Source organism: Maylandia zebra, linkage group LG16 (assembly GCF_041146795.1).
Source record: "Maylandia zebra isolate NMK-2024a linkage group LG16, Mzebra_GT3a, whole genome shotgun sequence".
NCBI classification, from domain to species: Eukaryota; Metazoa; Chordata; class Actinopteri; order Cichliformes; family Cichlidae; genus Maylandia; species Maylandia zebra.
The window spans coordinates 1,917,769-1,930,088 of record NC_135182.1 but is presented as its reverse complement, the minus strand read 5'-3'; the positions used below and the strand labels follow the sequence as shown (position 1 = coordinate 1,930,088).

The following is a 12,320-nucleotide window of genomic DNA, read 5'->3' as shown; positions in this document are numbered from 1 at the left end:
GCCAAGTGTTCCCTATCAGTGATGCACATGCACCTGGACACGTGCATCACTGATGTTGTGTCAATGAAAACGTGATTCATCAGACTGATGTGCTGATGCTCACGTGCCCATTGTTGCCCCTATCATGGTGGAGCTATGGATCAGACCCCACGGGCCGGCCTTCATAACCAAAGCCATACCAGCTTTTACTGGTTTAACAAAGTCTGTGTCAGGTATGGAGGAACCAGGACGTATGGATGAAAACTGGGCTATTAGAACAAATCATACATGGACAAGCCGACATACACACAAACTGAACTGCTGCTACACCTGCAGTAGCCTACATTTTGACTTACAAAAGTCTGTTTAGTGCCCCAGTTTAGCGAGTGCCTGGTGCAGTCTGCAGGCTGTGCTTACATGACACCAACACAAAATTCTAAAACTAAATAACCAAAAACAAAACAATAAAATCCTCAAATTGAAAGTAAACAAATTTTAAAAAATAAAGGTAAGCTGATAATCATATAACCTGCACACACTCACCATGGAGTCAAAACACGATGAACCTCCATTAGAGGTGGAGACTTTGACTTGGCTCTTCCCCTTCTCCGTACTGCACAGGCCGACCACTGACGAGGGTCGGCTGTGAGAGGACGCGGTAGTTTGATTCCCTGAGGACGAGCGGTTTCTGGTCAGCGATGAGCTGTTGCCTCCTCCACTCTGCTGATTGTGGTAGACGATGGGTGACTGCAGAGCTGCAGACAGAAAAAGCACTTTAGATGAGGCTCATTTAAGTACAACAGGGGACATATTTCAGGACATTTTGTTATAGACACACACAAACTGCATTTCTGTTAAAGGTAAGACAGAAAACACGGGGGTCGTTATTTTTGTTTGGATGGGTTGCCTACCTTCTGGGAACGAGCTTAAGGAAGTGACAGATATCAGGCTTTATCATGTTTCCACCTAAACTACTTTATGATCATGGCAGTTTTATTTTAGGTGGTGAAGGCACCACAGCCAGAAAGCAACCGTCTTCTCGTTTATGTGCCAGTTTGTACAATCATTTTTTAAAGCATGCTAGGTTAAAAATTAAAAGTAGCATCCTTAAAATTTAGGAGAAAATAACAAAAAACCTGTAACGTGCTTTCACAAACGTGAAGCTCGAGTGAAAACAAAGTAATATTCTGCTGAACACAAAGACCCTCAGTGTTTCCTCACCAGACAGGAAGTTGCTTTGAGCATCCAGGAGTTCCTGAATGTGTTGGACCCAGACCTGCTTAATGTCAACATTGGCTGCCTGCAGGGTGAAACGCTCCGATGATCCGCGACTCAGCAACACAAACTTACAGGGATCATTATCCACACTGTCCTCCAGACCCAAGTAGGATACCTGCGTGGAAAAGATAGTTTACAGTGTTAGACCAACACCATCTCACAAACCACCAGGTCCTCTCCTGCAGGAGCCTGGAGGAGGGCGTGGTTCGAGGAGCTCGCTAGGAGGTCTATGTATATTCTCATTCTTCAGTATGACCTGCTCATATACACTTCATTTAAAGCACAGTCTGCTGTGTCTTTGTGATGAACATACTGCATGCACACAAACATGGGCACAGCTTTATTGCAACCATCTACACACACGCTCCTCTGTGCTCTCCAATGATTTTGTCCAACATGATCAAATGTGGATGAAAACCTGGTTTTAAAGACTGAAGTCAGGACATGTGTGAGCTTTTGTGTTCTTCATGAGATTAAACCAGTTCACTGATCACAGACCTTTAACCCACTTTTTGTAATACCTTAATGCTCTTTTTGAACTGGTAGCCAGGTGTGGACGAGCCTTTTCTCAGCAGCTCACTGAAGATCACGATTTGCTCAAACAAGAAGACTCGTCGTTCCTTCGAGCGGGACAGGACGCCGGCGTCTTGCACCGTAACAAAAAAGGTTTCCTGCTGCAGCAGTTTGCCCTGACTGGTCAGTTTCCCCTGCAGAGAAACCAGGTTGATATAAACATTACTCTCTTAGGCTTTACAGCACGCCACACATGTCATAGTGTGTGCAGCACATGTCATTGTGAAGACCCACAAAACTTACCTCAAATCCCTGCAGCCGACCCAAATTCATCATGTCATTACACAGTTTCGGGACCTGAGACATCAAACCTACTGCTTTCTGTAAAAGTCATGGACAGAGATATTTAGATAGTTTTTCATTTGAGGAGGATGTGTCAGCACAAACATGCCGGATTGAAAAGCATTTTACATTTTTACCTCAATTTGTTCACAGTCCATTCCTGCCTTTGAGCTGTACTTCAGGAAATCCTGAGGAAGAAGAGAAGCCCAACTTTAATCAGTCTAACCAAGCTTGCTACCATCAACACTTTCATCTAATAGGAAAAACAACAAAAACAGCAAAAACGGCAAAAACAGCAAAAACGGCAAAAACAGCAAAAACAACAAAAACAGGGAAAATAGTAAAAAACAACAAAAACAGGGAAAACAGGGAAAATGGTAAAAACAGCAAAAACAACAAAAACGGCAAAAACAGGAAAAACAGGGAAAATGGTAAAAACAGCAAAAACAACAAAAACGGCAAAAACAGGAAAAACAGCAAAACAGTAAAAAGAACAAAAACAGTAAAAACAACAAAAACAGTAAAAACAACAAAAACAGTTCCTCTTGGCCAAAGAAATGTTAAAGCTTCAATATGCAGAAATGTAAACGATAATGTAAAGGACAGTAAGTCAGGTTAGAGTAACATGTGGAGCACAGTTATGCTCTTTGGCATTTTCTTTTGTGATAAGGAGAGACTGTGTGTGTCTGTCACCTTCAGTAAAAGCTGGTATTTGGTGATTCTCTGGATTGGTTTGATGAGGAAGTCACTGATGGACAACCTGGACTGGATATCTTGTTGGATTCCCTGGAAGAGAAATAACCGAACTGTGTGTCCTTTTGTCCACTTCACACAAATACTCCCAATAACATCACACAAAGACAGTATCAGTCCAGATAATTGAGGGTCGTCCCTGCATTTCATATCGAGGATGAATGTAAAAGAACATTGCCGTTTAGATCACACTGCACACCTTCTGCTAATGATGAAGAGAATCAAAGCTTCACCTACATCGAAATACGTGTCGTATTCTGCCACGATGAACTCTGACTTGGGCTTATTCTGACAATAAACAACATACATGTGGAGCCTTCTCTCCTGTAAAGACAAAGGAGCTTTGATTAGAGAGCAAATCACTGGGACAGCAGAGATTATGTACTCTAGTGCGGTGACACAATCACGACACAGTGTTTATCTAACGTGTTTAATGAAGAGCTCAGGGAGGTGTTCATGGTCATCCAGGCATTTCTCCAGTTCTCCTACAAAGAAACTGACAGATAAAGATTGTTACTATCCCCTCGCCCCGTCCTTCACGCCATCATTTCCAGCCGACACTCGACTTACTCTCTGTGCCAGTCATAAATCTGGTGGATGTTCCCAAACACGATTTTGTCTTTTCCTTTCATGTCGTCTGGGACGCCCTTCTCCTCGATCCTCTTCATGAACCCCTGCAGTCAAAGTGTTGATAACTTTTGAACCCAAATGTACATTTCCTGATGCCCTTTGTTTAAATGGCAGGAGACCGCTGCACAGAATGATTCTGCAGAAGCACTCACCTCCACCACGATGCCCAGGTCTTTGACATAGTCCTTCTCTGTCTGAATCAGCTCGTTCAGAACAAACCTGTGTTAAAAAACAGCTAAGTTAACACAGAGCCCCTGTTCCTGCTGCAACAGAGGACTAGTGCCTTAGTGAATGCTTCACACTGTAAACATGGTTATTTCTTGAGGTTCCAACATCTGCCTCCATCTCACTCTCTCCTTAGGGCAGAGGTGTCCAACTCCAGGCCTCCAGAGCCGGTGTCCTACAGGTTTTAGATGTGTCCTTGACCTCCTCATCATGTCTTGAAGTTCTCCAGAGGCCTGGGAGTGAACTAATTATTTGATTCAGGCGTGCAGGGTGTCCAGGGTGAGATCTAAAACCTGCAGGACACCGGCCCCAGGAGTTGGACACCCCTGCCTTAGGGTGAAGTGGAGACTGTAATCTACTCATTGCTGTCCCTCCCGGTCACTCCCACTCTAAGCATCTTCAGCTCCGCCCCCTATAGCTTCCACATGTTTTTTGTCACTACCATGTTGCAAAGTTTCACTTTCATTCTTGCTGCTATCCTGTCACAAATCACCCCTGACACTCATCTCCACCCGCCTCCAGCCTCTTCATCTCTTGTGCACTGTCTGTTACTTGGTTGACCCCCAGCTAAACTCATCCACCTTCAATACCTGGACTCTAAGATAAGATTGACAATTCTGTCTGTAGTAAGTTACACTGAACAGAATCGAGAGTCGATGCAGAAAAGAGCTGGCAGTGATGCCAACAGATATCGCAGTGATTAGGTCAGGTGGAGCATGAAGTGCTATGGTGGAGGTGGCTTGTGCATAGCATAGCATCTGTGGACCGGATCAAGCAGTACTGAGATCAGCTGAGCTATGGCTGTGCTTTTGTTGAACAAAGGCTACCCTCCATTTTCTAAATTCGAAGCAGTTCAAAGTAGAAGAAAGAGTCGCAGTACTTACATCCGTCCTCTCATAGCTTTTGCTCTCTGCTCCTGTTCAGGGTTGCGTGGCTGAACAGGAGTGGTTTGTTCAGGCGGACAGAGGGGGGTAAACCCCGGGTACACCCCTGGTTCTAGACTCTGCAGACATGAGAGGATCAGAGTTCAGGTGATTATGTCCCACTGATTTCTATCAATATCAGTAACGTTCAGCATACTCAGATGTTGAATATGTAACAACTCCACATAATCAAACCACACAAACACGTGTGATGCCAGCAGAGGGCAGCAGGAGCTTCAAACATGCGCGCTAACAGCTGCTGTCTGTGAACACTGCAGCAGCAAACTGACACTTCTGCTTTGTTTCATTGCAAATCGTGTCTATTAGATGATAGCAGAGAGTAATCAGCTCAGCAGTAAATGTCTCTGCAAGTCTGTCTACGGAAACTCCACAGCACATACAGCATTTCATACATGCAGCAGTGAAACATTCAGAGACATGCTGGGGTCCAAAAGACACTTTTATTCTTTTATTCATTTTCCAGAAAGTTTCCTGAGATTAAAATCTGGTATTGAAGAAAGACGAGGCCAAGAAGGAACAACGTTAAAGCTTAAGCCAGCCTGTCCCAGGAGTCTCTCTACTCTGTGCCGCTCTCTCGGTTTGGATCTATTCCTCCTGTTTCTCATATTTGCCGTCTTACTATTTAGATTTTAATTGTGCACAGTTAGTGTGGAGCACCCACAATTTCCTTGTACACGTGCAATGACAATAGAGGGCTATTCTATTCTGTTCTATTCTATTCTATTGTAGAAATAGGGCAGCTTTAAAGGCCTTTCTTACTTGCTTCACTTGTGATGTCAACCTTTTATGTACAGTCTATGACAAAGACAAGTCCGGATGTTTCTGTTGTAGTACCAGGTCCACATGAACACACTGCCAGACTGTGGACCTCCATTTATCACAAACGAAAGCAGCTGAGAATGAACATGAATTTTTACCATCACTTGGTTAACAGACTACAAAGTGCTTCAAAGCTATGTTGCCAGAAGTATTCCCTCACCCATCCAACTCGCTGAACTCAGGTGTTCCAGTCTGTGCTGTGGCCACAGGTGTAGGAAAACAAGCACCTGGCGTCCAGACTGCCTCTGCCAACAGGAATGGTCGCTCTCAGGGGCTCAGTGAAGTGTACGCAGTCATGGTCGAGCACTACAGACCTCCAAACTTCATGTGAACTTCAGATAAGCTCAAGAACAGAGCATATAGAGCTTGATGGATTGGGTTTTCATGGCAGAGCATCCAAGCCTTACATGACCCAGTGCAATGCATCAGATGCAGTGGTGTAAAGCAGGCTGGACTCTAGAGCGGTGGAGACGTGTTCTGTGACTAATCACACCTCTGTCTACCATAAGAACAGCATACCAAGATGCTGTCATGCACACCGCTAAACCTTGTGGAAACCACTTTCTCAGAGTGTTCCCAGAGCGAGCTGAGGGCTGGAGGCCACCGACTCAGTCTTGCTGTCAGAGACAGTATAGTTTTCTAACTGGAGTCACATAAACCCCAGCAGGGTGAGCAGTCATCATATTAAACCCTGTGGATGTCACTCAAGTTCATACTTTTCATAACATAGTGTATTAGTGTTATTAGACAGCAGACAGGCTGGAGTGGTCGGCACATTGCGTGCCTTCACTGTGTGGACGTCACAAGTCATTTTAAAATGAACAAAGAAGAGCACCTGTTAGACCGTGCTAACTAACACACACTCACCATCTTGGTTTTAACCAGTTTCTCTATGGCGCTAACTAGCTCTGCAGCACTGGGCACCTCAGAGGAAGACTGCAGAGAGGTGAGCAAGGACGAAGACTGAGAGAGGACAGGGGGAACAGAAAGTATAGGTGTTTATTAAATATGAGAATGATAAGAAAGAAATACAGAGAAAACCAAAGAAACGAAGAGCAGGAAGGAGAGAAAATCTGTTAATCGGCAGAAGACAGCAGCTACAGATGGACACGCTCCAAGATAGGAGTGCTTGTGTGAGTGGGCGAATGAGGCATGTTGTATGTAGAACAGCGCTATATAAGAATCAGTCCGTTTACCAAACCCAGCCCCGTTTATTAGACAGCAGATCGAAGCAGACGAGCAGAACGTGGTTCAGCTGGTCACACAAAATCATCTGTTTTTATACTTTAAGCAGATCCAGCTGATCAGAGTAAACCATGAGTGTAAGTAACAGCATATTTCCCACAGGCAACACTTGTGTAATTACAGGCTGACCTAAGCCAGACCTACAGCAGCCTGTCTGGGAGCCTAACCTAAGGGAAAAACTCTGCTGGGCCGAATTACCTTGTCATCAGGATCTGATGGGTCGTTGATGATCTTCATACGGGGAGGCAGAGGGGTGTGGGCGTCTTCATCCTGCTCCTCCTCCCCACCACTCTGCATCCCAGACGTCTTAGACAGGATGTTGCCATCTCTGCTGATGACTCTCTGAGAGGAGACACACAGCATCAGCAGCTGGTTACGTACCACGTTACTGGTCCCACTGATAGTAAGATACAACATGACTGTGCCATCTATGAGCCACATATCTTTTCACTAATAAAACAATAAAGTGGCAGCTGTTCCTGGAGAGTTCAGCTCTCTATAAAACCAGTCTGACATCAAAGACAGAGCTTATTTCATTTGCAGAAGCAATGACGAATCATAGGCTCTCGTGCTTCATGGTTCGGGCTTTTAAATAAACCTCGTTAAGCAGTCGAAGCTTATTGTTTTTCCAAATCGATTTATTTCTGTGGATCCTTTCACGGTGACACTCAGTCACGTAGAGGCTCAGAAACACTGATGTTATCATATTTTTTGGCTAACACTGCGGATACAGGATAAAACGCATTCGTCCATCAGGGAGGGAGCCATGGCTGTGATCACGTTTGTCTGTGTGGGTGTTTTCGTGCGTAAGAGAAGGAAAAACTTTTCACACAAAAAGAGGAACCTCATCTATTTACCACCTGTTATGTGAATCATGTATATCTTAGGATAGCACCGACAGCAAAAGCTTTTTTGTCACATGCATTTCTGCCCCGGTTCATGACTTTCTGCAGTTTAAATAAATGACACTGTTGTGTTAGTGGAGTGTTACACCTCTCATCAGACAAAGTCAAACTTAAGACGAACAAAGTTTGAGAAAGTTTACTGAAACACGTGTGTCATATTTCAGGATAAATACAGATATATTGACATAAATGCTCACACAGCTCTGCAGTCAGTTTGTGAGTGACAGGCCAATCAGGTGAAGCTGTACCTGCTTGCATCCCAGCACCATCACACGATCTCAGCACTGGGAATGTTCAGTGCTTCAGCAGCCACAGTGTTTGTAACACAGATCAGGAAACCACCCTCAGTGCTTACCTCACCAGTGACATCATCCTGCAGGGTAAGGTCAGGCTGACCCAGGTCGATGCTCTTCCTGATTTCCTCTTTTCCTGTTCCTGGCCCTGACAACAAGTCGCAGCCAGTCAGTCACAGAATCACTTTAACACTCAAACACACACAGATGTGAAGATGTGTCAGGCATTGTGCGCACGTCTTAGTTTTCCTCTCTGCGAGTGCCGTCAGCTGAACTGTGTCCTCTGCTGTCACAGACTTGTTCACAGCTTAAACCAGTTTCTCGTCACCAGCTGCAGCGGTTTTTCACCCATTCTGTGTTCATTTTCACCACTAATCAGTGGATTACTCCAACTTAACTTCTCCTCCCACAACACTACATTTGAGCTCGGGTTTTTGGACTTCGCTGTGTTTTCTGGTTGCTGGTCTTTAACTCCTTGTTTGGAGTCCGAGGGTCATTTTTACATTACACTCTCCAAACATCCAGCAGCACCTTTTCAAAGTTCTTCAAACATTGTCATTTACAAGTGATGCTATGGAAGCCCGTTTCCGCCACAAAAAAAAAAAGGATCCATAACTTACAATTTCGAGTTACTTTCTCGAAATTTCGAGTTAATGTGTCGAAATTTCAATTTATTAAACTCACAATTTTGAGAAAAGCAACTCGAAATTTCGAGTTAGCGCTGCCAATCAGTAATCTACGTGAATGACGTCATTTCCTCGTTACCCAGAAGCTGAAGCCCTCAGCTACAAATGCCACAGCTAAGCTACCGGTATTACATCCAGTCGTGAATGCACAGATTGCTGAGTGCTTTCAGCCTGGCTTCACAAATGATGAAATCCTTGTGTTATTAGCTGAATCACATGGTGTTGCTATCAGCAAACGTACTCGCCAAAGCGCCAATTTGTTGGGATCCGTTTTTGAGTGCGCGTTCCTCTGCACCATATGCTTCCGGGTAACAAGAAAGCGACCTCGTTCAGGTATATTTTTGATTGGCAGAGCTAACTCAAAATTTCGAGAAAATAACTCCAAATTTCGAGTTATGGATACTAGCTGTTTTGTTTTTATTTAGTGGTGGAAACGGGCTTCCATACGATGCAGCTGCGAGCATGACAACGTTAAAAATAACTGAAGGAACAAATGAAAGCAGCTTTAATGTAACTGAAACCGTGTTAGCAGGAAAGCTGCTGCAGTGTAATAACAAGCTAAAGGAGCTTCAGTGTGGAGAGTGGGGGTGTTTGCAGCACATTAACATGTCATCATGACCGTTTCTGCCCCTCTCACCTGGCTTCTTCTGTTTGTGATTAGGAAGTTTCTTAACAGAGCTGCCACTGAGGCGGCGGACCGGACTGGTCAGCCACTTCCTCAGAGTGTTCCCAGAGCGTTTGGGACCAGGAGAGCTGGACTGCAGGGAGCTGAGGGACGGCTGCGGCTGAAGGTTGGCCACCGATTCGGTCTTGCCGTCCGAGCCGCCAACAGAGTAGTTTTCTGAAAGGAGTCACACAACATATGATTTTTTTTAAACACACACCATCTGTTATGTAACCTGTTGCTTTGACTTCAGGCTGTGTGCTCAACATACTAAAGTGATGTGTGGATTTAAGCTCTTCAACACTAATCAGTAAGTTTACACTGTAAACAACGTGACAGGGCCGTGCACTCGTATCAGAACATTTTTATTAGTCCTGTATCCAGGTAAACATCTCATTGAGATTAAAGCCTCGTTTCCGAGGGAGGCCTGGCATCGTGGCAGCAAAAGTAAACAAACAAACATACAAAGTCTTTCTTTGTCTGCAGAGTCGGTGTGTTTCTGGAAAAATATCAATCCTGCTCATCAATTTCTTTATGGTAAAAAAGAGGAACACCTGGTCCCACTCTGCATTCAGCGTATACAGCTGATAGGGAGAAGAGCCCAGCATCATCCTGCAGTACTGACATTAATCCAACCAACACATCAGGTCTGCCTAAACGTCCTGGTCTGTGTTTGCACCACGATCCACACGTCACATCACCTGACCCAAGACTACAGTCATGTGAAATTATTTCAAATACTTCTGACAGCTATAAATATCTGCTGTGATGGGGACAAACGTGCAGGCACAGGAAAGCCAAGCTCTGTGGCAACGGACGCACTCAGAGGTCCAGATGAGCGAGTCTGTCACAAACAAGCATCTGTGCAGCAGCTGCCATGTCGCACACACACACATGCACACACACACACGCACACACACACACATGCACACACACATGCACACACACACGCTCCCAGGTGGCACTCACACTCCTCCTTCCTTTGCTGTGGTGTCACATTAGTTTTCATTTTAATCGGTTTTTGTCATTTCTATCGCTCGATCCAACTCTTCGATTTGAGCATCGAGGGTGGGACGGGAGTCTAGGACAGTCGTCAGGGTCCACCCTCGGACAGGACAGCCATTTAACAACCATTCAGATTCACAACTAAAGGTAATGTAGCATCACCAGTTAACCCTGCATGTCTTTGGACTTCGAGAGGAAGCAGACACATGAGACACGGGGAGAGTGCAAATTTGCCTGGATTCAAACCCACAACCTTGTTGCTATGAGGTGAATATAAATGAATAAACGTACACATGGTCTTTTGGTTGTGCTTCCTGTCGTATTCATCTTGTACAGCCAGAAACATCAGACTGTGTGAATGACTTGAAGAATAAATAGCAGTCACGCGTCAGGAGTTGCTGCATCAGCTGCTCTCACACACACAGCTGGCAGCAATGGGTAGAGGCTGTATGTGCCAGATTCCCACAGGAGCTGAAGGAGGGTTAAAGGTCAGGGGTCTCCTGAGGTGTTCTGCTGTAGCATAGGAGCTAAGTTAAGAGATTGGAGGAAGAAAAACTCCTATCTGGTATTTGAATGTGTCATATTTATACACAAGCAGGCTGTTTCTGGGCTGCAGACGCTAAAACATGTGACAACATGTCACAATCACAGATATTACATCAGACCTCAGTACGACCAACAGCGTGCAACAGCGCACACTAACATACACACTGCTGTTGAGTGTACGGTTCAGTGAGCACTGTGGATCAGGCTGAATGAAACATTCAATCTATTTGTAGATCTGGATCAAAATAGTTATAGTTTGGAAACAGAAGGTTGGGTGTGACGTGGTCAAACATCCTCATACGTGCTAATGAAACCCAAGTTTCAATCTCAGAAGTGTTTGCTTCTCACAGCAGTACAACACACAGGGTGTGGTTGCACGATCTGATATCCTCGTGTTGGTGTTGTTCCCAGATCATCATAGTAAATGTTGCTCCAGGATCAACATTGCAAGTGACCAATCAGAATGTTGTGACGTCATACTTTTGCGACTTCGGGAAAAACCGGCGTAAAACAAAAAACTGTACTTAAGCTGCGAGAAACCGCCTCTGTCCGCCGATCAACGGACCCTGACCCGTTAATAAACAGTAAGCAGAACTGATATTGTCCTTGCAACATTGGAATTTCAGAAATGCACGAATGGCTTGGCGCACAAAAGAATAACGTCACAACAATGTGATTGGTCACTTGCAATGTTGAACCTGGAACAACATTTTCATGATGGTCTGGGAACAACACCAACACGAGGATATCAGATCATCCGGGTGTGGTTAGCCAGCCAGCTGCTCACTAACCACAAAACACTGATTGCAGTTCACTTCACAGCCGTGGTGTCATCAGGAACAAAGGTGTTCTGGCCGTTACAGCGAGGTATTTGAAAGCAGCTAAAGCCATCATGTTTATTTTACAGCAAACGTGACTACATTGCAGCTCTAACACAGTCCTGTGGGACAAAGATCTTCTTCCTGAAGTCACCCAGCGAGCAGAGACAGTGTGGGTTGGGGAGTGTGTACTGGAGGTTATTTAACTTGTTATTCGAGATAACTGTTAAACACAGGAGCCAAGGTCACCTGCTGCAGCGGGGCAGCTGTTTCTCTCTGATAGAAACGCGGCGGCGCTGGAACTTTGCTACGTTTATAGCTTTGGTCAGTGTGCGTGCACAAGCTCCACTCTGACCACTCATCACTGCTGTAGGATAACGAGCCCAAACGGTCACCTGACCTCGACCTCACTGAACAGTTAAGAGGACACTTAATGACATCACTCCAAGTGCTGTGGGGCAAAGTCAGTCATGTGTTTCTGAAGAGTCACAGCTCACCTCCTCACCTTTGTGTCTCAGCACAATCAGTGCTCGTCACCGGGTGACCTTAGCATGTGGTTAACCACAGAAACCTGTTATGGACTTGAGTGCACGCACACACACACACGCGCACACACACACACACACACACCTCAGTGTGCTGCTGTCAGCTGAATAGTCAACAGGAACAGGTGGT

General features: G+C 45.1%; 1 protein-coding gene across 8 annotated transcripts in view; it reads right to left on the bottom strand.

Moving 5' to 3' along the window:
- The window catches only part of kalrna (kalirin RhoGEF kinase a), a 147,866-nt gene that overhangs the window by 18,969 nt on the left and 116,577 nt on the right, over window positions 1–12,320 (bottom strand). For 7 of the 8 annotated variants that reach the window (XM_076875398.1, XM_076875397.1, XM_076875400.1 and 4 more), the window contains 15 exons: window positions 9,250–9,453; window positions 7,989–8,074; window positions 6,927–7,070; window positions 6,351–6,446; window positions 4,605–4,723; window positions 3,648–3,714; window positions 3,436–3,539; window positions 3,292–3,361; window positions 3,103–3,189; window positions 2,806–2,898; window positions 2,250–2,300; window positions 2,074–2,151; window positions 1,779–1,964; window positions 1,201–1,372; window positions 523–734 (listed from right to left, as the gene is read on the bottom strand). In XM_076875398.1, the coding sequence (XP_076731513.1) occupies window positions 523–734; window positions 1,201–1,372; window positions 1,779–1,964; window positions 2,074–2,151; window positions 2,250–2,300; window positions 2,806–2,898; window positions 3,103–3,189; window positions 3,292–3,361; window positions 3,436–3,539; window positions 3,648–3,714; window positions 4,605–4,723; window positions 6,351–6,446; window positions 6,927–7,070; window positions 7,989–8,074; window positions 9,250–9,453 (1,769 nt within the window). The remainder of the gene's footprint in view (window positions 1–522; window positions 735–1,200; window positions 1,373–1,778; window positions 1,965–2,073; window positions 2,152–2,249; window positions 2,301–2,805; window positions 2,899–3,102; window positions 3,190–3,291; window positions 3,362–3,435; window positions 3,540–3,647; window positions 3,715–4,604; window positions 4,724–6,350; window positions 6,447–6,926; window positions 7,071–7,988; window positions 8,075–9,249; window positions 9,454–12,320) is intronic. The other variant, XM_076875399.1, reaches the window with a different exon arrangement.